Source organism: Chelonia mydas, chromosome 14 (assembly GCF_015237465.2).
Source record: "Chelonia mydas isolate rCheMyd1 chromosome 14, rCheMyd1.pri.v2, whole genome shotgun sequence".
Lineage (NCBI taxonomy): Eukaryota > Metazoa > Chordata > Testudines > Cheloniidae > Chelonia > Chelonia mydas.
This window is the reverse complement of record NC_051254.2, coordinates 16,326,305-16,352,124: the sequence shown is the minus strand read 5'-3', so window position 1 is coordinate 16,352,124 and position 25,820 is coordinate 16,326,305. Positions and strand designations below refer to the sequence as shown.

At 46.6% G+C, this 25,820-nt stretch overlaps 1 protein-coding gene and 1 long non-coding RNA gene across 2 annotated transcripts in view; one reads left to right on the top strand and one right to left on the bottom strand.

Moving 5' to 3' along the window:
• Positions 1-25,820, top strand: part of UBE2O (ubiquitin conjugating enzyme E2 O) — a 92,252-nt gene that overhangs the window by 58,115 nt on the left and 8,317 nt on the right. The window contains exons 3-14 of the mRNA XM_037913375.2: positions 2,200-2,310; positions 3,464-3,561; positions 4,930-4,993; positions 7,181-7,324; positions 7,639-7,748; positions 8,732-8,882; positions 9,971-10,476; positions 15,695-15,849; positions 18,295-18,407; positions 20,353-20,481; positions 22,034-22,123; positions 24,827-25,487. Of these exons, the coding sequence (XP_037769303.1) occupies positions 2,200-2,310; positions 3,464-3,561; positions 4,930-4,993; positions 7,181-7,324; positions 7,639-7,748; positions 8,732-8,882; positions 9,971-10,476; positions 15,695-15,849; positions 18,295-18,407; positions 20,353-20,481; positions 22,034-22,123; positions 24,827-25,487 (2,332 nt within the window). The remainder of the gene's footprint in view (positions 1-2,199; positions 2,311-3,463; positions 3,562-4,929; positions 4,994-7,180; positions 7,325-7,638; positions 7,749-8,731; positions 8,883-9,970; positions 10,477-15,694; positions 15,850-18,294; positions 18,408-20,352; positions 20,482-22,033; positions 22,124-24,826; positions 25,488-25,820) is intronic.
• Positions 5,323-14,443, bottom strand: LOC119567467. Its single transcript, XR_006285645.1, has 2 exons — positions 13,979-14,443; positions 5,323-9,184 (listed from the first exon to the last, which is right to left on the bottom strand). It is a non-coding gene; the product is annotated as an uncharacterized LOC119567467 (long non-coding RNA).

Sequence of the window (25,820 nt, the reverse complement as noted above, 5' to 3'; positions counted from 1 at the left end):
TTGGCGGATAAATGCAAGTGCAGTGAAGGCATTTCTATGTCACCTATTGATAAGATGTTGAGTGTACTATTGTGCCTTTTCCATTAGAAATGAAGGACGGGGGAGGGGGACCCCGAGATCGTTTGATAGAAATTGCAGCCTCTAGAACATAATGCTTTGTTGGCTCCTAGAACTCTCCTAGCACTCACTATCTGATGCACAAAAATCATATCTCCTGAGATGAGTGAGATTTTGAAATATTCATCATAAACCAACATTTTCAGGTTCTTTTATCTGGAATTACGAAGTAAAAACTAGAAATAAAAGTATTAAATGATAAGGAACAATATCATGGGGTTTATCAAATCTAAGACCATTCTGGGGCAGAGCAGAGGCAAGTAGTCGCATGCAAAGTAATGAGCCACTGCAGCTGAGTTCCTAAAGGTGAGACTTGCTGTCCAGGTCTTGTTTGTCCTGTGGCTTCAAGTAAGCTAGCAGCTGCTGTCTGGGAAAATAGTTGAGCACGGCTCTGGCAAAGCTATGCTTAAGTCTTTGAATGCAATTGTTGACAGCAGGGTTTCCCTGTCTGTGGTAGTCAGGGTTTTTTGTTTCAGAGCTGTGCTATTCCAATCAAACTACAGAGCCCTACATTACTGAGTAATGCTGGCACCATTATGCTAGGGAGAAGAGCAGAGATGTGCTGTTGCCAACACACATTATAGGGGTGGGGGTAAATGAGCTTCCCTCCCTTGATCCCCCTCTTCTTGGCTGTCTGGAGGAGAACAGATGAATGATTTCTCTCCCTGCATCTCACTGCCTCAAGCCCTGTATTCTGCCTAGGAAGGATGAAGGGAATCCAGACAGCTCTGGTTCATTTGCTGAGCAATCTATTCAAATAATATCCTGGACAGTCCCCGTCTGTATTTGTGAAGGTCCTTCCTATGACTGGCTGTCCCTGAGACCAGGCAGAGTGAATTGAGCACCAAAAAACGTGTGGATTTTAGAAAGCTGCATGTGGCTCTAGATGCAGGGCTTGAGTAAATAAATCTGTTAGAAAGGACAGAATGTTTATGTGGAATGAGCTAGTTCATTCAGTACTTGTGCAGTGTCAGCTCTTCAAAGTGTGCGTTCTCTTGTTTCCATTAATAGTAGACCTTGATGTTTGAGATCAGGACAGCTACTGAAGCCAATGAGAGCAATGCATTCTCCACGCCATCCCTTAGTCCGGTTTTGTAATGGACTATGGTCATGAACATATAAAACTATTGATTGTGTCAGGAGGGCAGAGTAGCTGCCAGAGTCTGCTGCCAGAATGTTTGGGTTAGCTTCTCTTCCTTGGAGAGCTAAACCGTATGTGTGTGTTTGTGAAATGTGTACGTGTTACTGTAGAACCCTTTCTAAAGGCTCACGTCTAAAGCTCAGCTTTTTTTTTAAAACTGAAGATTTGATCATTGGTCCCCACTAAAAAGTGAGCGAGGGTAGATAATGTTCTTTGTTTGGACCAACGAGTAAGTTGTTCGGCTTGAAGTCTTGTGACTTAATACATTTGGTCCAGTGAAAGATGCCAGCTTCTCTACTGCACTGGCTGCCAGCTGTAGGGTGAAGAAAAATAGGTAAAGTGTGTTGAATAGGAAACTCTCAGTAAAAAGGCAACAAACTGTTTTATAGCTTCTTGGCATCTGGCACTCATGCTCTGCCCTCTGTTTGGAGCTTTACCTGTGGGAGGAAATCCTGTGGAGTCACAGTGAATTGTTCCGTTGAGCGTGACAGTAACAGGACACCATTTATCTGGGAGCCAAGCTACAGGGGACTCAAGTGCTAAACTGGTGAACAAGCAGCAGCTGTTTTACGTTGCCAGCTGAACAAGCTGTCTCCTTACACAAGCAGAGGCAGGAATTCATAGGTTGCTGCAGCAGCAGCCAGTTAAAATTATCACTGGGAAGAAGGGGTTTTTTAACCTAACCCCCCCTCCCCCCACACCCAATCCTTGACTTCAGACTGCTTTACATTTCTGGGTGCAGTGATCCCTCCAGAACAGGGTTATTGGGGGAAGTTTGCACTGCTTCTGTCAGTGCTGTCTGCTCTGAGGATAAATAGAGGGTTTCACCCATCCAGGGCTGTCAGTTCTGCACCTTTCACCTGCGTGCAGTTGACCTCACTTGAGAATTTTCCCCGGTTACCGACCCTTTTCCCCCACCCCCTTTCTCTTTGCATTTTCAGGACAGCCAGTGCGGGACTGTAATCGATGTAAACATAGAGTGTGCTGTGAAGCTGGTAGGAACCAACTGTATCCTCTATCCTGTCAACAGCAAAGACCTACAGCATATCTGGGTGAGAACACAGCCACAATCCTTCTCCTCTCCTCCCAGGGGAGCTAGGGGTTTGGTACCTCGCAGGGATGGTGGTGTACCCCAGGCAAGCAGCGCCCCTTGCAAGATGGACACTTCAGTGTTTTGTTGTACACCTGTGACTTGGCTTTATTCTAAATCTACCAGAAATGTCCTTACTGCCGGAGGAAAGTGTAGCATCCAACCCCTTCCATCCTGTGTTTCTGATCATACTGCTAGATCCCATTAGACTGAGAAGACTGTCAGTATTGAATGGTCTGAGACGCTTCTGCGTTGTGATTAGCTGATGGGATCACCTGACCCTGGCAGTCCCATGACAATGACACAGTCCTAAGCTGCAACACATAGTTACTATATCAACAGGTTACAGAAATGTTTAAAAGAGCAAATCTTTTTTTTTTTTTTTTTTGGTCCAGCTGAAGCAGACTGAGTCATACCTGGTTTTCCCTGCATACCTGGTTTTGAGTGGGTGGGTGATTGCAAAACGATAATTTGAAGGCGAAGATTTTCCCTGTTTGTTTCCTTCATTGAGTTGAGAAAATAGACTGGAAGCAAGCGTCTTTCCCTCCTTTCCCCCACCCCTCCATAAATGGCTGTAGTGTGAAGCCTTTCTAAAGCGATGAGGAATGTTGCAACCATTCTGCAGAGATATGTATTTGTGGGTGGCAGCTACAGGGAGGTTTTCCTGCAAAAGGACATGAGCATCTCTTCTAGGGTTGGAATAACTGCCCATGAAGGTGAAACTGATCATACTCTGCACTGCTTTACCCAATGTATGCAGGTGCTGCACAAGATTTCCTTTGCACAGCTCTAGCCAGTCCACCTTATAAATAATGTGAAAAGCAATTTACAGATAGATTAAGACCATTTTCTCTGTTTACGGTCTAAGAAAAAGTCAAGAAAGAGACCAAGCTGTTTTCATTACCTAGAGAATGTAGGTATCGATCGGGCCAATTTTTGCATGCAAAGCATGCACTTCTACAGTATATCTCAATTCTAACTTGCAGCAGCCCTGCTGTTTCAGTCCTGGGCCATTTTGAGCAGAAGAGATCGCTAGGCAGTCTGCATTGTGTATTGTTTACGTGATATTTCAAGGAATTAGGTTGCATTTTACAGTTTGTTTGTTTTTTCCTTAGCCATTTATGTACGGCGACTACATAGCCTTTGACTGTTGGCTAGGGAAGGTCTATGACTTAAAGAACCAAGTCATCCTGAAGCTCTCCAATGGAGCCAGGTACGTTTCTGAAACAGAACATCCCCTTTACCTTTGGGCGTGGTAACTGTAGTCTCTTTTAAAAGTACTCTAAGCATGTGTGGCATCTCACTCGTGCAGCCATTACTCTGGTGACAGCAGGTCTTGTGCTCACATTATTTTCAGCCACAGGTGATAACACATTTTGGGCAAGAAGGGGTGTAAAAGTATATATTGGATAGTTGGCAGCTCTGTTACCCCTTAGATGAAGCAAAGCTAATCCCTGACAGTATGATTATGATCCAGAAATCACATAGTCCAGAAGAGGTTTGCGAGGTTGGTAGTTAAAAAAAAACTCTTTTAAACTGAGCACATTTTGACATTTGAGTCTTTGAGAGACAATAAACAGGGAACCCCGCAGCCCCAATTTTGAGCCTCTTTTTCAGAGGAAAAGCAAATCATTCTGGAGATATTACAGATCACGTAATCTTTTGCATAGCATCTTCCTGTTAGTGAATTATTGGAAATGCCACCTTAGGTCTCATCTCAGAAAAGAGGTATGCCAAACCGTTTGTTAGCTTTCTGGAGCCTGGGTTCCAGCACTGCTCTGAAACAGCTGTGAGTTATGAGTGTTCAGGTTACTAGTAGGCAAAAGACCTCCACCCAACAGCTCACTTCACTCATAGATTTCATGTGCTCAGTTATGCTTTTTAAAGTGGAGTAGTGTTTACCCAGTTCTTATCTAAAACCAGGGGACTCGCTTTACCCTGGAAAGGACCAGCAGTGTGCTGCAAACACACACACAGGTGTTTCATAGAGTTTAAATCCAGAAAGGGACCTTTAGATAATCTAGTCCAGCGGTAGGCAACCTTTCAGAAGTGGTGTGCTGAGTCTTCATTTATTCACTCTAATTTAAGGTTTCGCGTGCCAGTATTACATTTTAACGTTTTTAGAAGGTCTCTTTCTATAAGTCTATAGAACCTAAACTATTGTTGTATGTAAAGTAAATAAGGTTTTTAATGTTTAAGAAGCTTCATTTAAAATTAAAATGCAGAGCCCCCCAGACCGGTGGCCAGGACCTGGGCAGTGTGAGTGCCACTGAAAAATCAGCTCACGTGCCGCCTTTGGCACGCGTGCCATAGGTTGCCTACCCCTGATCTAGTCTGAACTTCTGTATAACACAAGTCATTAACTTTCACTCAGATACCCTTATGTTAAACTCAAAGACTTGAGTTAAACATTCTAAACTGTGAGCCACAGGCAGAGGACGGGAGAAACCAAGATGCTACCAATTCCTGAGGCCCCTGCAGTGGCAGAGATGCCCAGATGATAGATCTATGTGGTGCTGTTGAGGTGGCTGATGTCACCATTGCATGATCTGTCTCCCAACTCTTCTCTTTGTTTTTCCAGGTGTTCTATGAGCACAGAAGATGGAGCAAAGCTCTATGATGTCTGCCCTCATGTCAGTGACTCAGTAAGTTTCTGGTCCTCTGCAGAATTTCTTTTAGAATCCGCCCAGAACTGGTCTTTTTTTTTTTTTTTTTAATATAGGTTTCTGCAGGAAGAAAATGTGGCTTTGCCCAATAACTTGTATTTACCCTACAACTTAAATACCACGTTGCTGAAAATGTTTTGCAAGATTATTTTTTTTCACGTGGAGGGAGCACTTGAGGAGGACACCAATTTAAAAGCACATTACCGTCTGTTAGTAGTCATACTTGTTAATGTTACAAGTAGCATGTGACAAGTATCAGGGGGTAGCTGTGTTAGTCTGTATCCACAAAAACAACGAGGAGTCCAGTGGCACTTTAAAGACTAACAGATTTATTTGGGCATAAGTTTTTGTGGATAAAAAACCCACTTCTTCAGATGCATGGAGTGTAAAAAAAAAAAAAAATAGCATGCGAGATCACTAACTGAAAGAAGCTAGTGGACAATACCTTTTCAAGTGTCTTACACAAAGTACAGTTGGTTTCACTGATCCTCGTTATAGTCACCCTGCTTGAAAAGACACTAATGAACATCAACAGAGGATGGAAGAACCCTTCTAAAAATGTTTGATGGAATAACAAAAAAGCATGCCATTTTAAGGGTGCTCTGTCAGAAATCAGAATGTTTCAAAATTAATTTTTAATAATAAAATTGATGGTATGCCTCTCTAATCCTGACCTGCATCAGCTTTTGCTATTTTAGTGGACACTGCTATTCTTGCTGAATTGTCCCAGACTGTGCACTCTGGAGAGTTGTCTACTAATAACCAGGCTGAGAACACAAAATCCACTGTGTGATAGATTTAAACCTTCAGAAGCTGTGCAGTAATTGGCTTTTCCTCTTAGATCCTGTCATTCAATACTATTCTAAAGTTTCTTTATTGATGGGTATGGCTGTAGGAATTGCCTACAGTGTAAAGGCTCTTTATTTTGTTGATACAGTGGGCCTCATCCTATGGAAATTCTGCCAGCATCCTAGAGTTAGGCAAAATCCTAGTGCTCTGCCACCAGATTCCTTAAAGAATGTGATGTCTCTGCTGACGATCAAGTGATGTCAGTTTAATGTGGTGTCTTTTCCTGCAGGATTTCATTGTCCATGGATTGAGGAGAGTCTCAATCTAATTGCTGTCCAGTATCTCTAACATCTGATCCCAAAGTGTAAATTGCTTCTCAATGCAGAACAAGTTCAGCCTCTTTACTGTATCGTGGCCTACATTTTTCAGAGGTGACTGGTGATTTTGGGTGCCTGACTTGAGATGCCCTTTAAAGGGGCAGGATTTCCAGAGCGTGGCTTTTTGTACTTTCGTAGAATTAGGCCTCTGAAGTTCAAGGTGTGTCCAGCTGAGGCATTCAATCACAAGTCGCTTTTGAAAACGTCTCTCCTTTTGTTCTTTCTCATTACCGTTAAGTTAGTGCTCAGTACTCCTATATGTATTCTTGGCACTTATGATTTATATCCTACAGCACTAATCTTATGTACCCTTGACAAATTGCAAGATTTTAAATGATGATCAGTACAAAAATTTGAACACATGAATCAGATTGCTATCTAAAACCCCTGAGCCATGCCGCATCCCCAGCTCGGTGTCACCCCAATTGTCATGAACAAAGGTTGCCCAGAAGGTAAATGGTTAGTTCCTAGAGCTTTATTTACAAAAATCTATGAGTATTAGGTAAATCTGCCTAACAGGGCCTTCAGGTACATGTGCAATATTACTCCCATTTTGCAACTGGGGAAGCAGAGGAAGAGAAGTTCAGTGACTTGCCAGAAGCCATTAATGTCCTTGTGAGAGCAGGTATAAGAAATCAGGGGTTCCTGTTGTCCACCCCAGTGCTTAGACCACACTATTTGTTACTAAAAACATTTGCATGAAATCAAGATAATTGTTCTTTGCGATTACCTCTGCCTCTTCCCCACTAAATTGAAATCCATTGTTTGTGAATGTGTGATATTCAGTGTGTTGCTATAGAAACTGATGTGATGACTTCAGCAAAGGAATGATGCATAGAAGCAAGGGAACTTGCAAACAGGTCTCTTCGCTTAAAGATATCCTTAGTGATCAAGAACGAGGGAAGAGAAATGCAGAAATCCCATGTCATCACAACAGAATGTTTTCAGGCATTAGCTGCTCTCTGACACACAGTACCCTTATGCTGCCGTTTTCTTTCAGGGCCTTTTCTTTGATGACTCATACGGCTTTTATCCTGGGCAAGTCCTCATTGGTCCCTCAAAAGTCTTCTCCAGTGTGCAGTGGCTTTCAGGTGTGAAGCCTGTCTTGAGCACAAAGAGCAAGTTCAGAGTGGTGGTGGAAGAGGTTAGTGAGCAGACACATGGCTACTTACTATGGGAACAGGGACAATCTTCCTGAAAGAACTGGAACCCCCTGAGACAGTTGTTGTATTTGAGCACTATAGAAGCATGATGAATGCAATTAACTCTTAACCAGTGCGGAAGCACAATTAGAAGCCGACCACGGCTGTTTTTCTTAAAAATCCAGGGGCTAGGTCCAGCCATCTAGAAGTGAAAACCATTTTCCATGTTGAGAATCCATAAGCTTTGGAATCTGATTCAGTAAAGTTCCCAGAAAAAGTGATGTTCTTCTTCCTGTTCCTCTTCTTCATTTTTCAGGTACAAGTGGTGGAACTAAAGGTTACTTGGATCACTAAAAGTTTCTGTCCTGGAGGTACTGACAGTGTAAGTCCCCCACCTTCGGTAATCACGCAGGAGAACTTGTCCAGGTGAGATCTGCTTAAAGTACCCATGTTCCCCACCATCCTAAGATGCCAGGGCAGTCAGTGGATAACATGCCCTTCTTCCAGCAAATAAACATAAGAAATCCAACTTTGTCATCAGCACCCTACGTAGGGAGCTTTACTCCAGCCATTTCCTGTCTCCCAGCCTCAGGGAGCATCATCTGACTGGCCAGTGGAGGTTTTAAGTTTAATGGTAGAAGGGCTGGCGTCACAAGCTCTCCTCCAATAGAAATGCTCCCCAGCTGAACAGCAGGGAGAAAGCATCCAAATTCCTCTTCCCCTTCTGTCCCTCATTTAGCTGCAGTGGACTGAACCTTTGAATCCTACAGCTCCAAGCTCTATTTCAGAAGTGGGAGGGGAAGGCAGCTAACATTGCTTGGCCAGCCAAGGAGCAGTGCCAGTGTTGCGGAGCATCTGATGCCCCTTGCAGGCCACAGGGTATGCATGTTAGCCATAAGGTGCTCTGTTGAAGTGAGGAAAGAGGGTAGGTGAGTTTTGGAACTCTGTAGGAGAACAGAGCAGTGCAATCCCATCTGAAGGTAGCTTCAGGAGCAGGAGTTCTCAGCCTATGGAAAGAAAAAGCAAAATTTTTAATTCTCTCTGGGAGGTTGACAAGAGTAACTAGGCCTTGTATGTGGAGGAGATGGCTACTCTTCTCCTCCCAGTTCCCAGGTGGCCTGGAAATACTCTATAGCTCTTCCCTTACATCTCTGTGTGTGTATGAGAGAGACTAACCTAAAGAATTCTAGTCTCCTGGGAAATGTTAGTTGTAATGCAAAATTGGTCCCATTTTAATTAGTGCCACCCACATGGATCTCACATACATCAGCATATGTACAGGACTGGTGTGCATCAGCATATGCACCCGCTAACTATGTGGAGGTACTACTCATCGCTAGGGTGTTCATTATCTCTTGCTCTGAGGCTGACTGGGGAGGTGACGGTTTTCATCTTCTCACTCTTAACAGAGTAAAGCGTCTGGGGTGCTTCGACCATGCACAGAGGCAACTCGGGGAAAGATGCCTCTACGTATTTCCTGCCAAAGTGGAACCTGCAAAAATCACTTGTGAATGCCCAGAGAGAAACTGTGTTCTGGGGGAAGGATCAGTCGCCAAGAAGGTGTGTTCCCAGGAAAGTGATGGGCTAGCTTAGCTGGGAGTGTGAGAGGTGGGCACTTGGACGACTTGTATTTCAAACACATCTGCTTGAGTGGTTGGGATTCATGTAGACTGAATTTTAAATGCTCCTTTTAAAACCTAAATCTTCCCATAAAAGTTATATGGTATATGAAATGTGACCCAGTAAAGTGTAACGGCTTGTTAGTGCTCACAGTCATGTCACCTTGTGCAATGATCCTGTCGCATAGAGCTGAGCAGGTTTTGGGCTGGATCAGTTACTGGGATGAGGCTCTCTGGGAACACCTACATGGTGCAGGAAGTGGGGTTAGCCATACAGTTGGTGGCATTCTTTTCTCTGCATCACTACGGAGCCAGTGCCATAGCAAAGTGCCAGCGGACAACTGTGGTGTTAGAGGTTCCATCTTTTCAGCATAATAATGAAGTCCTGACCACTTGGGCCATTAAAGAACCCATATTTTTGCATAACTGTAGGGATGTTAAACTTGGTTTCCTAGCAGAGTCTTACTCTGTTCACTTAAATTTCCAGTACAGTAACACGTTGGGGAAAGCATTCATTTCCTGTGCTGCACTGTCTTGTGTTGGCAAACAACTAAGTGCCATGTACCACCCAGGGGCAGCTGCATTTCAGCGGCAAGGAGATGAGCCGCCTGTGTAGCTTTGTACACTCCATTTAGTTAATTTTGTAAAGTGTCGGAGGATCTTTCATAATAAAAGGCGCTATATAAACTGAATATAGTTTTATTAAAGAGCCCTCGGACCTGGATTTTCCACCTGGACTCTTGCACAGTCATGCCAAAAGTTAATTACACAGTGCCCTAGTCAACATCCCCTGCTCTTTGTAAAACCATTTATATTCTCCGTGGCTGCTGCCTGTGCTAGCATGGTAACTCCATGAGCAATAGCTCATTGCTTTCTAAAATGCTCTGAGATAGGTGGAGTGTGAAAAGGGCCAAAGAGGGTCACATTCTAGTCTGTACATCGTCCCTCCTATTGGCCATGTAATGTGTTTGCTGTGTGTCCAGGCACCTAGACTCCTGTTTATTTACTGGCCAGCATTGCTCTCTCTAGGTGAGGAGATTGCTGAAAAAGCAGATTGTGAAGATCATGTCATGCACCCCAGATTCTCAGGGTACCAGTGAACCGCCCGATGGAGAGTCTACTGCAGCTGCTGACCAAAAATCGGAAGAACTTAAAACCAGATCCAAATGTGAACTAGGGGACTCTGCCAATGGCACACTACACCTGGGGGAGTTAAAGGAGGAGCAGCCTGAAGAAATGGGAAAGGAGACTTCTTGCGCAGCAGCTGGGCGACAGCAGCAGCCACCTTTCCTGCTGAAAGACAATGGGTCACCTGACTACAGGCTCCAGTCAATGGAACAAGATGCTGATGATGAGGCAGCCGATGACACAGATGACACCAGCTCTGTGACCTCTTCGGCGAGCTCCACTGCCTCTTCCCAGAGTGGCAGCGGCATAGGGCGCAAGAAGAGCATTCCCCTCTCTATCAAAAACTTGAAGCGGAAGCATAAGAAGAAGAAGACTAAGATCTCCAGGGAGTTTAAACCAGGAGACAGGTAGGTTCTGATTTCTGTCCCCAGTCAATCACCTTGCTAAACTTTCCCTTCTCTGAATTCTCAAATGCAAACCCGAGTTCGGGTAAGCACGGAGATCAGGCTGAGTGTCCTTTTGCATGTCGCCTGAGAGCATGGCTCTGGAATAATGAACAGCTGTTACCTTCTAAGGGCTAAGGGCCCTTTGTGAAATGTGTTTGGTTTCAATCCCCCTGCTGATGGAAAGGTGTCCACATCACATTAAATCGATATGGTCAGATTCCAGTAGTACCTAGAGGCCCCAACTGAGCGCAGGCCCCCGTGGTACCTGCTGCTCTGCGTGCAGAGAGGAAGAGGTGATACGGTTCCAAAGAGCTTTGTCTAAGTACAACATTAAATGATGCCCTTGTTGGCAGTTCAGCAAGGAGGGATGGAGATGGAGACTGAACTCTGTCCAGTCACTCTTAAATGATCCCTCTAGAACAGCACTGAGGTACATTATCACGTACTATACCTGTGCCGCAGTCTCAGGACTGTTGAATTAGCATCTTTCACTAGTACCAAATTCATATAAAAAATTTAAAAAACCACAGCACGAGAGCACTGGGGAAATAAGTCTGTCAGCATCCAGGGATTTAGCATAACCCATGCTTCAAGTGCCCCTTTATGGCAGTAAATGTAGATACTTAGATGAGAATCTTTTCAGAGAGGAGTAAGTGAGGATGAGGGAGATCCGGTAGCACAGAAGTAATGTGGGAAACAGTATACTTCAGTCACTGTTCATTCGATTATCTCCATTTGCTTCAGTATAAGTGGAGCACTGTTGCTCTGGAATACTTTCCCAAAGGCTGGGAGAAACGTCCAAAAGCATTGGAGCTCAGGGGAGCAGTGTTAAAGTGGGCAAGATGAAAGGCACCAAAAAGGAGTAGGATTTTGTGGAAACAGCATCAATTAGTATGTAGCCTCTATTTACCTCACACACACAACTTCTATCTTTCTAATGCAATTGAAGCGAGTCCCAGATGGGCAGCTTTGATAGCTGATTGCAGTTGACATGAAGAAGGCAGTGGACAGGGACCTGTTTTTACCTAAGCTGAGGACAGATGGCTCCATTGCAAGGCAAACATATAGAACATAGTCCCTAAGGCTCTTTGAAGACATGACATCGAGAGTGTAAAAAGTTACTTTTTGTAGCGCATGAAACCCCAGATGGCACTTAAAGCGGTTATATGGCAGCTGGTCGTTAACCACCATGAAATGCCCTGGGTGCCTATTGCTTGAATAACCAGACAGAAAACTGATGAGACTTTGTAGGCACAACAGCTGAAATACTGTTGGAAAGGGTGAAGTGAACGGAACGTACATATTGAATTGGCTCGATGCCGCTGGAGGTACCAGATCTGATGGGTCAGCCACATGGGTGCCTCTAACTGCATGAAAGCAATGCAGCCTGTAACGTTAGCTTAGTTTGTTAAATGGGAATGGCTTTACTGTGGCGGCACCTGAAGCCCTGGTAAATTCTTTTGGGGGCGCCACTAAGGGATTCCATTGCCACCTCCTTTCATTTCAAACAGCGATTGACTCACTTAAAGAGGTTAAAACTGTTTTCCCATTATAAACCTTCCTCTCAACACCGACGCTCCAACTTCCCCATAAAGAAACAAGTCCCCCTGAAATGTCACATGCCACATATCTCCTCCCATGGTAGAATTTTTCTGAGACGTTCTGCTGTTGACTCTAAAAAAAGGAAATCCTATTCTATGTATTTTCCCATTACAGCTTCCAATATCTCCATACTTTTATTGGCTTTAATAAGGAGAGATGTTCAGAAGCCATAAAGATGTATCTGAAAAATAGCATGTGATTGAGTGTACTGTGCACTGTGGGAGGCATGGATGGGGCTAACTAAGGGTTTGTTGGAATAGTGCTATAAAGAGGTATTGTACCGCTTCCCCTGTGGGGGAAGAAGAGGTACTTGCCCAGCCACGGGGTCCAGAAACAAGGAGAAACTGGGAAACTGCCCATCTTTCTATACTACTTGCAAGAGATTTTGTACGTTAAGGATGAATAAACCTAATCTCCTCAACAGTATAGATCCAGTAGCGTATTGCCATTACTGAACAAAATGGGGGCAGAGTTAAGGCTTGATGGGATGATTGAGTGATTCTAGGGCAATGAGAATTTGGCTGGATCCCTTAACTGTTCATTTTCAGGCTCTCACTTGTGTTTGCCGGGAGAGGATTAACATGTAGAATTTTCGTGAAGTGTAACTTCTGGGGATGTTCACTGGATCCTATTGGAACTCGCTTTCATTCTTAATTCTTCTTCAACAAAGGTTTCAGTTAGGGAATATTAAATGTAAATGTCCAGTAGCTTGGTCACTAATTTAATTTTTTATTAAAGGTCTGAGTATAGCCCCTAGCAAAAATAGCTTGGCACCTTTGCTCCATAGATTCTGCTAACCTGATCCAAATCAGGAATGCTGTTCAGTGTGGTTCTTTGTATGGCAGTATGTGCACCCATGGGTGTATTTAGGATGGAAGAATCCCATGCACCGCTACAGACTAGGGACTGAGCGGCTAGGCAGCAGTTCTGCGAAAAAGGACTTAGGGGTTACAGTGGACAAGAAGCTGGATATGAGTCAACAGTGTGCCCTTGTGGCCAAGAAGGCTAACAGCATTTTGGGTTGTATAAGTTGGGGCATTGCCAGGAGATGGAGGGACATGATCGTTCCCCTCTATTTGACATTGGTGAGGCCTCATCTGGAGTACTGTGTCCAGTTTTGGGCCCCACACTACAAGAAAGATGTGGAAAAATTGGAAAGCATCCAGCGGAGGGCAACAAAAATGATTAGGGGGCTGGAGCACGTGACTTATGAGAAGAGGTTGAGGGAACTGGGATTGTTTAGTCTGCAGAAGAGAAGAATGAAGGGGGATTTGATAGCTGCTTTCAACTACCTGAAAGGGGGTTCCAAAGAGGATGGATCTAGACTGTTCTCAGTGGTAGCAGATGACAGAACAAGGAGTAATGGTCTCAAGTTGCAGTGTGGGAGGTTTAGGTTGGATATTAAGAAAAACTTTCACTAGGAGTGTGGTGAAGCACTGGAATGCGTTACGTAGGGAGGTGGTGGAATCTCCTTCCTTTGAGGGTTTTAAGGTCAGGCTTGACAAAGCCCTGGCTGGGATGATTTAGTTGGGGATTGGTCCTGCTTTGAGCCGGGGGTTGGACAAGGTGACCTCCTGAGGTCCCTTCGAACCCTGATATTCTGTGATTCGAGCTTATGAAAACTGTGGACTGTAGCAAATGCTTCTGGATTGGTGGTGGGAAGAGTACATGTGATTAGGAGGTTTAAAAATGAAAGGGGCAGGAAGATGAGACCCTCGTGTCAAAAACAGGATTGTTCTATGCTTGGGTTTGTCTTTGTGCAGTAGAGGTGATCATATGTGAGAGTGGCCAGGAAGTAAAGTTTTTGTTGTCTTTAAACTGAACACCATTCTGCTTTTCAAAGGAAGAGGCAGTGTCGAACCTGTCTCCAAAGGGCTGAGATATAATATGCAGCTTTAGTCTTCCTTTTCATCCCCATGGCCCCAGCTTCAAAGATTTCTCAGAACTTTCAGCAGAGCTCCAGACAGAAGGCACTTCAAGACTTTGGAACCTAAGATTTTTTCCCTACTGAAGTCCCCCATCTCACCCCTCTTCCAGCCAGGTGCAGCTTCATGTGCTCTGGTATCCCTGTAAATTTGCTCCTGTGAGCGTGAAATGAGTGTGGCATTTACTTCCTGACATGTAACTTTTTTCCTTTGTAAGTCTATATTTCAGGAACTTTTACAATTCAGATCTGTGGTGACTGAAAATCTGCCCCATAGATGGGCCTACAGCAGAGGTGGGCAAACTACGGCCTGCGGGCCACATCCGGCCCGCAGGACCCTCCTGCCCAGCCCTTGAGCTCCTGGCCCAGGAGGCTAGTCCCTGTCCTCTCCCCCGCTGCCCCCTCTCCCCCGCAGCCTCACCTCGCTGCCGGCGCAATGCTGTGGGCAGCGGGGCTGTGAGCTCCTGGGGCAGCACAGCTGCAGAGCCCGGCCTGACCCTGTGCTCTGTGCTGCGTGGTGACATGGCTGGCTCCAGCCACTGGTGCTCCAGGCAGCATGGTAAGGGGGCAGGGAGCGAGGGGAGTTGGATTAGAGGGCAGGGGAGTTTGGGGAGGGGCGTGGACAGGGGTTGGGGCGGCCAGAGGGTGGGGAACAGGGGGCTTGAATGGGGGTAGGCGTCCCAGGGGGGCAGTCAGGAAGGAAGGGGGGTTGGATGGGGTGGTGGGGGGCAGCCAGGGGACCAGGAGAAGGGGTGAATGGGTTAGGGGTCCTGGGGGGGGCAGTCAGGGGACAGGGAGAAGGGGGGGTGAATGGGGCAGTGGTCCCGGGGGGGGCAGTCAGGAAGAAGAGGGGGGGGTTGGGTGGGGTGGCGGGGGGCAGTCAGGGGACAGGGAGAAGGGGTGGTTGGACGTGGCAGGGGTCCCAGGGAGGGCAGCCAGGAAGGAGGGGGGGGGTTGGGTGGGGTGGCGGGGAGCAGTCAGGGAGAAGGGGTGGTTGGATGGGGCAGGGGTCCGGGGCGGGGGGGCAAATCAGGAATGAGAGGAGGGGTTGAATGGGGTGGTGGGGGGCAGTTGGGGTGGGAGTTCTGGGGGCAGTCAGGAGACAGGGAAGGGGGGGGTGGATGGGGTGGGAGTTCTGGGGGGGCAGGGTTTGGATGGGGCAAGGGTCCCGGGGGGGGGCAATCACAAATGAGAGGAGGGGTTGAATGGGGTGGCAGAGGGCAGTCGGGGTGGGGGGGCAGAGGGGCATCAAGCTGGGATGGGGGGGAATCCGGGGCAGGGGCCAGGCCACGCCTGGCTGTTTGGGGAGGCCCTCCAGACAATTTCCGAAACCTGATGCAGCCCTCAGGGCAAAATGCCTGTGGGCCAGGCGCGGGCAAACATATCTGAACCCATTCAGCCTGAGTATTGGTTCCTGACCTTAAAATCCCATCTCTTGACTTACTACTGCCAGGTGTGAAACATGGGTACCCTTTTGAACTTAGAGTGCTTGGCAGCCCAGATTTTCCTACCATTGCTCTGTGCACTTAGCTTTGGCTTCTTGCGTTGGGGCAAGCCCCAAAATGGGTGAAGTCAGTTGGCAGAGGGGTCTGCTTATTTTCTTCTGCTCTCCACAGGTGGCAGCTTCATTAAAGCTCTCTCTCTTATGTTCAGAGTTGCTGTAGAAGTGGTGACTACGATGACTTCGGCTGATGTGATGTGGCAGGATGGCACTGTGGAGACCAATATTCGCTCCAACGAGTTGTTTCCAGTCCATCATCTGGACAACAATGAGTTTTGCCCCGGGGACTTCGTGGTGGACAAAAGAGGTACTGTGTGAAAAATATGCTCTGGGGGAAAAAGCAAATCATCATTTTTGTTACAAGGAATAAGAGCTTTGCAATTGTCTATTTTGGTTTGTCTATTTGGTTTGGTGCATATGATGATGCAGGCGCCTGAGCAGTTAAAATCAATAACACTTACCCCAAAAGATCCAATGACTTTCATATCTGAAAAGCACTTTCAGAGTAGATTGATGAGTCTAGCCTCACAAGCCCTTCGGGAGGTGGGCAGAGTAGTGTCCATGTTCTACAGTCTGGGATGCTGAGGCACAGAGCTTAAGTGACCTGCCCAAGGTCACACACTGAGTCAGTGATAGAGGTGGGAATAGAACCCAAATCTCCAGACTCCCCAGCCTGTACTTTTGCCATGAGACCAACCTTTGCACTCCAGTGCTATCCTTTTGCTTTTTGTTTTCTAATATAAAATCAGTTATTGCACCCCTTCTATTTAAGTGCAAATGTGTAGTAAGAAACAAGCACTTAAATATGGCTCTGGTAACTCTACATATACATGGTTTGTAGGCTTTAAAGAGCTTTTATTATATAGGGCTGAACCTGTGTGAAATAGTTGGGGATGAATTGGATTTGCCAACCTTCTGTTAGCACACAACCAACCTCCCCTTTCCCTGGGAATCTTAAACCTTGATCTGAGGACACCCTTTTTACTTGCCTGCCCCAGCACCAGAGCGATGAAAGGAATGAATCGCACACAGTTTAGCTTTACCTGGATGCCATTCCCAACAAGATTCTCACACTACTATATTTATCTAAAAAGTTTTCTGTGATTAAAAGTGGCCTTTTTCTTCCCCTTTCCTGACTAGAAACAAATCACTCCAAAAGTCTGTGAGCGTCTCACTTCTGACTTTCCCAAGGCTTAGGAGCTAAGTAACGGTTCTAAGAGACCCAACTCTCTGCAGGAGTTTAGTGCTCATGAATGTGAAGGACGAATGGCACTTGGCCTAGCTGTAAACTACTGCATGCATCTCCCTCTTCCCTAGCAGCAGTTCAAGGCCTCATCTAATCTTAATTCTTCAGACAGTGATGCGCACAGTATGGCAGAGCACAGCCTCAGAGTTTTTAAAAAAAAAAATTAAAACAAAAAAAAAAAAACTTCGCCCTCTTCCCCCATAGGTAGGAGTAAATTGTTCTAATTGTAGGGGTTTTGTTTGGGGGCAAGGGATTGTTTCTTACTGTTGTGTTTATAATATATATAGTTGGAAAGCTAAGTCAGAGATGAGTGTTGTGCTCACTTTTACCTGTGGTCATTGTTAGAGCCCTGCGCGGATACTAACTTTGAATTGGCAGCCGATCCGTGATCTGCAAAAATGGTCCATGGATATAAAGCTGATTTCCGCAGATCTGTAGGCTCTAGTCATTGTTATCTCATCGGGGAGCCCGTTCCTTGGGCTCAAGATGCTGTGGCCTTATGGGTTAGGCATTGCTTGTGGAAGCAAGAGATGGAGGCTTAGACTTTCAAAGTTGCATAGGGGAAACGAGCATCTAGAGCTCATTAATGTCTAGTAAATTGTGAGGCCCAGGTTCTAGTTTTGTCTGACAAATTTTTAGGAATTCCTGCCTCCTCCTTCACGTCCCTTCCCTGCCAAACGCCGTCCAGAAAACCCTACAGCCTGCTGCAGGCAAAGCTCTTTATAACCTGGAAAAAGAGAGGAATCAAACTCCTTAAAGCCCACTGGGGAGATTTATTGCCAGTCAGTTTTACATGGAAGACACTGATGACAGATGCAGTCCAAGTCCAGCTTCTGTGAAAGGGTGTTCCCTGCACACAGGTCTCCCTTTATTGACTGACAGTTTCATTGTTCCAGTGGAACGTAGCCGTTGTGGGAAATCATGATCATGGAGGAAGAGACGCCTTGTAGCTACGGCCCATCCCAGGCAGCCCTCTTGGCCCATCAGTACCCACACTTGAAGTGGACTCTTTGCCTCTTCATTGAATAGTGTAGAGAGCAGAAGAGCATCAAGGTGAAGTGGCCACTGATCTGGCACTGCAACTCCCTAAAGACAAGTGTGCCCACCTGGGACAAGTGTACCCTAAAGACAAGTGTGCCCACCTCTCTACCCACCCTCTGGCTAGATGGCCCTTTAAAGTTACATGACTCTTTCCTTACTTGCTCAGAACACCCCAGCTCCGTTGTTGCTTTCATCCTGGCATTGCACACAGGTGAAGGATGGGTTCACAGTTTGACAGTTGGCAACTCTAGCTGCCATGTAACAAGATCCATTCTCCTGATTTCCCTGTCTCGGGTGGAGCTGCTGGGCTGTAATGCCTCGCAGTGAAGCCAGAGGTGACTTCCCCTGGTGCTGCTGCCAGAAAGATCAAACAAACCTTGTTGATCAGACTAAAGAGATGAGAACAGTCACTTTTGGTCCAGCTTTTCACTTGGTTATTTTCCTCCCTTCCACCCTGACCAAAAGCTCAGACCTCCCAGGACCCTGCTGTGTACGGAGTGGTGCAGTCAGGCGACCACATCGGCCGCACCTGTGTGGTAAAATGGTTCAAGCTGAAGGCCAGCGGAGACGATGTTGAGGTAGGTGAAGCAGCCTGCTCCTCCTGGTTGGGGCTGTCCAAGAGAAGTGAAGTACACAATAGCGCTTACTCTGTATGCTTCCACCCTGAAATAAGTCACCTTTGGGATTAGCGGCGTGGGGCATGTTACTGCTCTGGTGCCAAGACTGGTTATGGCGACATTTTTCTCTGTGGCTATGTCTACCCTGCACGCCTCTTGAGGCAGCGCAAAGTGTATGTGTAGCTACACACAGCCGTGAAAAGCAGGCCACGTCCACACTGGGGGTGTCACTACGCGTGTCAGTGAAAGGCTCTGGCAGAGGGGAAAGGCAGTTCCCCCCGCAGGGAGCTGGCAGAGCCCTGACCTGCAACTGGGGGAGGCTCCAGCAGTGGGGAGGCAGTGGGACACTACATGGCTGAAAATAGCAGCATAGGCAGGAAGGTAGGGCTTGGGTGAGTAGAGAGCCATGTAGGGTATGTGCTCAGTGCATACCCGCTCCCTTCAGGTGTGTCTGTGTTCTGCTCGCCTGAGCTGTGACTCACTGTCCACGCTGCTAGTGTATACTCTACACACCACCACCAAAAGAAGCACGCAGTGTAGACGTAGCCTGTGTTTCTGTGGGTGGTGACCTGGCACAGAGCAGGCATGTTCAAAGATTTGCACATCCCATCATCCTGGAGCAGCTGGGGTTTTTTTCCCTTCAGTTATCTATGAATTTCTGCCTTTGGCCAGGAGAGGGGCTGGTGCTGAAACAAGCAACCACAGTTGATTTCTCAAAGCTTTGGTGCTGGGTCTCTGACTTTTTCCACCTCTACTAGTTGGCAGAGAAGCCCATCGCTCAGTGGTCGTCCGAAACACCATGAGAGCGCTCTTGACCCTTCACTCTCATTTACAGACCACATCTTCCTCCCCCACCAAGTCCAGCAGCTCGGAGTATTTCATCTTGCCGGCTCCTGTTAGGCTGTGGGCAAGTTGGAGGAGTGCTGCCATGGCCCCTCTAGACCTGGCTCATTCTTCCTTTGTCCCCCCACAGGGTGGTGCATGTGGTATAAGTGATCAGGGCTAGTTCAGGCTTAGAACAAAATCTCAGGCTATGTCTATGCAACATCACTTACAGCGGCGCAACTGCACAGCTGTAGTGCTTCTGGTGAAGGTGCTTTAAGCTGATGGGAGAGAGCTCTAGGGGCGGCTTAATATCTCCTGCCTCCATGAGTGGTGGTAGCTGGGTTGGTGGGAGAAGCTCTGGGAGAAGCACTCTCCACACCTGCGCTTATGTCGGTATAACTTACTTTGCTCAGGTATAGCTTACGTGACTTAGTCACACCCCGAACGACAGAAGTTATACCAAAGTCATTTGTAGTGTAGACATAACCCAGGCTGCCCCAGAGACACATCCCTATGTCTAATACTAATTCCTAATGCCAGTAAATAGAGATGCTTTTCTCAGAGCGAAAGCAAAGGTGATCCGCTTTGGCGGCGGGGATGCTATTTCCGATTAAGTCATGAGCTTTTTATCCAACCCTCCTACCAGCTGTGCTGGTTCGGAGATCATGGAACCTGTATCCAAAATAAAGCCTGTCTCTGGCTCTGCTCAGCTCACCTTCTAGCTGTTTTTGAGAGAGCTGGATGTTCACAGGGGGTGTACCATGGTTCCCATTGGCTCATGATTCATGTAGTGTAAAACCTAAGAGAAAAGGTGAGGATGAACTGGATGAAAAGACAGGATGCCAATTTACCCCTTACACCTTTTCTGAGGTGACACATGTAATATCAAATAGCAGATCAGAGCGCAGCAGCAGGCACCAGCTATATTAGCAGCGCATGGTCACAAGACGTCAAGTGGCCACGGGTGCTGGGAACCAAACTGCAGGTGCAGGAAGCATTTTAAGTGTCCAAAGCAGAGTCTAGAAATCAGTTCAGTAGTTTGGAGCTAACCCGTGCACGTGTGTGTTCTCTCCAATGCCAGCTGATGGGGGAGGAGGAGGATGTGAGTGTGTATGATATTGCTGATCACCCTGACTTCCGCTTCCGAACCACCGACATTGTGATTCGCATTGGCAATGCCGAGGAGGGAGCGTTGGCCAAGGAAGATGAGGTGAGTCTCAGCCATGCTCATGTTGCCCGAAGCAGCCTGCAGTCATTTTAGCTGGGATTTCCTAAGGGTCCTAAGAGAGTTGGATTCCCCAAGTCCCATTTGGGTACCTAGTCCCCACAATCTTCTTTGAAAATCCCAGCCTCTTGTGTTGCCTGATACTGCTGTATTTTCTGCCCCCGGCTTAGCCTGAAAGGTCCCATGTGTACAAGACACTTGTCCACCCTGGACAGAGTCAAAGGGCACTGGAATGAAGACACAAACCTGGAGGCCTAAGTAGGCACCATCTCAGATTTTAACCGAGGTCACTCTGAAATCCTCTTTGCCAGTGTGAAAAGGGATTAAACCTGCCCTGAAAGTTGAAGCAACTAGAACCAAAAATGGAGAATGAAATTTGTTTGCCTTAATTTAAATCCAACAAGTATCTGTGTAGGGATTCCAAGTCGGGTTTTCAGTATAACTTCTAAGATGGAAAGTCCAGGGCAGCCCCAAACAGAGGGAGATTGAAGATCAATTTGTCTATAGCTAGTGATGTTTGTTTTGCTTTGAGAAATAGGGCTGTTGTTGTGTTAAACTGGATTTACATGCTTAAATTGGATTAAGGAGTCAGGAGAGGTCTGAGGGGGACCTCCCTTTTGGAAAGAATGCGAGCTGTTCACCGGTAGTGGACCTCCTTAAGGCTGCAGGACTTGCAGACCCTAGAAGTGACTCTTACGCTAACAGAAGTCTGCAGGGTAGAAGTGGAAGACGTCTCAGCTCTCTGATAGGCCAAGTAGCAGTAGCATGTCTAAACTCCAGCAGCATGAAATACACACCTAAAGCTGCTCACCTGACCTGTGTAAATTTTATTCCAGTTTTAGAAGCTATTTATTCTGAATGCACTAAACGTGGGGTTTAAAAAGCCAAATGCGGCATGTTTGGCATTTCAGCCTCAGAGCTTGAAGACCAGCCTGAGCTGCAACTTCAAAGCACTGTTCTCGCAGCTGTTTTTAGAGCACTAATGTGAGCCTCTCTACCCCGATTGTGTCAGCCTAGGCATGCCCTTCATATCCATGCCCTAGCTCTCACGGAAGTGCTGGGCTCCGGGAACAAACTGCAAAGTCTGTAGGTCTTCCTTCAACTGAGCTGGCTCAAAATCAAAATTCTTAGAACTATCACTAGATGGCACCCTAAGTAAAAGAAATGGTGGTAGGATCCCATTTATAGCCATCTAAGCAATCAAAACTGCTTTCCGTACTCACAGGTTGGAGCTTTAAAATGTTGGTCAGAAGTAATCATATAACATGGTTCACTGTTTCCCTAGGTGGTGACTTTCTGTAGTGTCCGAGGTAGTCTTTCATGGAAACATTTTCCCACTAAATAGAATCTCAGCAGCCTGGTTGCTCCTGCTGCAGCCCACGGTCTCACTGCGTGAGACATGCCAAAAGCTTGTCTTCAGACTTGATCCATGTTTACATGCCTCAGTTACCTGGAGAAAAGCTATTTCTCAAAGTCTTCATTCTCTGTACTTGAGAAAGAGATTGTGATATTTTGTTTGCTGCTCTTGTTCCCATAGCCCTCGGTAGGACAGGTGGCTCGTGTTGATGTCAGCAGCAAAGTGGAAGTAGTCTGGGCTGATAACTCCAAGACCATTATTCTGCCTCAGGTAAGATGCTCCTGTCTAGTCAGTGGGGCCACAGTACTTTCTGTAACTCAGTTTAATGACATGCAGTGTTCTTGGATCAAGGATGCAAAGATACTGCTGGAGCCTGTGTAACTGAATCTCATTGTATTTCCTCCTCCTCCTCCTTTTACCTTCACTCCTGTCTGATGGGGGTTTTCCCACTCCTGTAATCCTAGACATACAAGTGCTTGGTCTTGTTTGGTCTCTCCCTTTTCTTGAAAACTAACGCTGAATTTGATAACATCTTTTCACAGCTCCTGAGTGTTGAGAAGATGGTGTTGTCTAGATTGTTACTATAGAGACAGATTCCCACCCCCCCACTATATGCACACAGTTCTACCAATGACCCTCCTTCCTGACCTGCAGCACCCCTGTAATCCAAGCGTAGAGCTTCCATGCAATTATTGCGTGAGAAGGTTCTGTCCGCAGAGATCTGCCAGTGACCCTCACTCCTGACCTACAGCCTCCCATGCTACTCTAGCCCAGTCACCACTCTGTTTTGCTAATACATCACAGTCTGACCTGAAACCCCTGCTATTCTAGCTCTAGACCATTTCCGAGCTAGTGCACTAAATTAGATGGTAGTACTTGATGTGTGGAAAGTTCCACGGGATCTGGACTAGTACCACTAAATGGTGACATAACCTTGGACTTGAACCCAAATCTCTCCCCAGATGAACAGTTAGAGATGAGCACAGTGCAAAAACCAAGAACATCAACGCATTAATCCACTGCCTAATGAACCACTTTACTTTGTCTTCCACATCTGTTTCCAGGTTCTTTGAATTCTCTTTGAATGCCTGTCTTTGCCTATCTTTTAGTCCTGTTTCTCCTCTCCTCGTCTCTTTTAGTGAAGACAGATCTTCTAAAGAAAATAGAATACCTGCCTTTGTAGGGTCCCATCGCCTATCAGAGCAGCACAGAACACATCACTCCTCTTGCTACAGAAGCTCATTCATGTGCAGAAAGCAGTTGATGATCAAGACTTAAAAAAAAAAAACCCACCAAAAGAAAAAAAAACCTCAAGCAGCTCTGCATTAATTACAGTAGAATGGTCAATGCCTGCACTATGGAAATGGAAGAGGATGTTACAAAGCAGTCTGCTGTCTCCCTTCCCCCCTATTGTCACATGTGACTGGATCACAGGCAGAATCAAAGGTCTGGTGTATGCTCCACAAAGAGCTGCTCTCACGCCGCGCCTCTGCAGCAAGCTGTGTCGCTCCGTTCCCTTGGATTCTGTCTGAACATGTAATTACAGGACTTTGGTGAATGTCGAGATCCTAAGTTATCTGTTGAGAACTGTAATTTTCGTTTCTGTCCGTGTGCCAGAGACTAGCTGGTTGGGCACTTTCAGTGGATCTAAAAATAACCATGAAGATGGCATAACTGGCTGACAAAGTAGCCTTTCAACTCAGATTTGGGATAGGCCACAAGGGCAGGAAGTCTGGTGGCCTTGGTCTAGCTCCCCAGGATCTAATCGCAGCTGGCAATCAGTTATTTAGTGGCCTGCGACTGGCATAACTGTGCTGGTGCAGGTGGGGATTTTGAGGCTCCTTGGCAGAGCTCTGTGTATGGAGAGCTTGTACATCTGCATGTCTGGCTTTTAGCTACTGTGATCAGTGTGTCTCTTTTTAGCAGCTGTATAGGTTTTATGCAACATCACTTGAACTTTCAGAAGTTCAGGATTAAACTTCCCATCGTACAAACCTCTTTAATACACCTTACAAACTACTTCTTGTCCTGGAGCTATCCATTAGGTTTTGTTTCCCCCCGCCCACATGACATATGGGGGGGGCTAGATGAGTCAAATTTGTATCAGAGTTGGTAAATTTTCATGTCTGCTTTGCAAGGCTGTCTTTGAAAAATGTAACACACACAAAAGTCCCCTGAAATTTAGAGCTGCAAGAATGGGGGTGGAGGGGAGGGGTTGTGATGGAGTCTGGGGAAGCTAGACTCTCAGGGTAGGTAGGGAGAAAGCACATTTATAAGAGAGTCAGGTCAGCAATTCTAGTAAGGCTTCCTTATCCCAATTAAACCTTAAAAAGTGGCAGTGAAAAAGTTAAAAAGTGGTTGGAGACTGTTCATAGCAGAGTGCCGATAGCAGTTACAGTGTGCCACACAAGAAGATAGTGAAACATGCGCATTCTAGCTAGTTCAGGCATTGTTTTGTAGATGCGTGGAATGCAGACACAGCCAAGCTGGCATATTGTATTCACACAGCAGCTGGCTCAGTTGCAAAAACAGAAATACAAATTTGACACGTTAACAACTGCAAAATTTGTGTGGGGTTCAGAAAGCTGGGACTTCAGTCTTGCAGTTCTAGCATGCATGCTCTCTCTGGTCTGCAATGGAAGCCCCAGCTTTTGGGACAGCTGGGTTCTTTTTAAAACTGACCCTGCTATTCCCAAACACCCTGTTTTCGGGGTGGGGGGGGGAATGTCGATTCAGAACCCAGCTCACAGGAGCTTCATAAGTGCAGGACTCAGCTCAGATAGAATCCACCTTACATAGATAAAGAAAAAATTGCCTTTTGGGGAGATTTTGGTGTTGCTAGGATCACTGTTTCTAACTGTCCGTTTCCTTTTAACAGTAGAGACTGATTTACCTCCATCCAAGATGACCGTAAATAAAGCATGTGTATTTTGGCCCTATACCACCTCACTTCTTTGTTTTTGATTCCTTTAGCACTTATACAACATAGAATCGGAGATTGAAGAATCTGACTATGATTCTGTAGATGGCAGCACCAGTGGGGCATCCTCCGATGAATGGGAGGATGAGAGCGATAGCTGGGAGACGGACAACGGCCTTATGGAAGACGACCACCCGAAAACTGAAGAGCCGGAGCCTGAGGAGCCTGTAGCAGAAGAGGTGAAAAAGGTAGAGGAACAAGTGCAGGGTGCCGTGGCAATGGCGGTTGCTGATCTAACTGCAGAGAAAGCTGGGAAAGAGGGAGCACCAAAGAGTTTCCGAGAGCTGAAGGAGGCCATCAAGATCTTAGAGAGCCTGAAGAACATGACTGTGGAGCAGCTGCTGACGGGCTCTCCCACTTCGCCAACAGTAGAGCCCGAAAAGCCCACCCGGGAGAAGAAGTTCTTGGACGACATCAAAAAGCTGCAGGAGAATCTGAAGAAGACCCTGGATAACGTTGCCATTGTGGAGGAGGAGAAGATGGAAGCTATGGGGGAGACGGAGAAGAAAGAAGAAAAAGCTGAGGCACAGACGCCAGTGAGGTCGGAGTGGCCTAGTGAGACCCCAGTGCTCTGCCAGCAGAGCGGAGGCAAGCCTGGAGTCACCTTCACAAGTGCCAAGGGGGAGGTCTTCTCTGTGCTGGAATATGCCCCAGGTGAGTGTGACACCTGGGGGCTGGACTAACTCTTCCACTGCCTTCCGCATTGAGACTCCTGTACCCCAGCAGGAGTCCCCTGCTGTCACTCCCCCTCTCTCAATGGCCCTGCTTCTAGGAGAAGGGGAGAGGTGTTACCCACCTGGAACTCATAAGTCACTTGGGAAGGGGCAATTAAAGAGGGCTCCTATCCGTAGAGGGGTCTGGTCTGGGAAATGACCCTGGGTGTCTTGCATGTGCTCAGAGCGCTGTCACACGTGATGTGGCTGTGGTACAGGTTCCCTTTCTTTCCCCTTTTGGCTGTTCTGACTTGGACGCTCTGCAGCAGTGTGT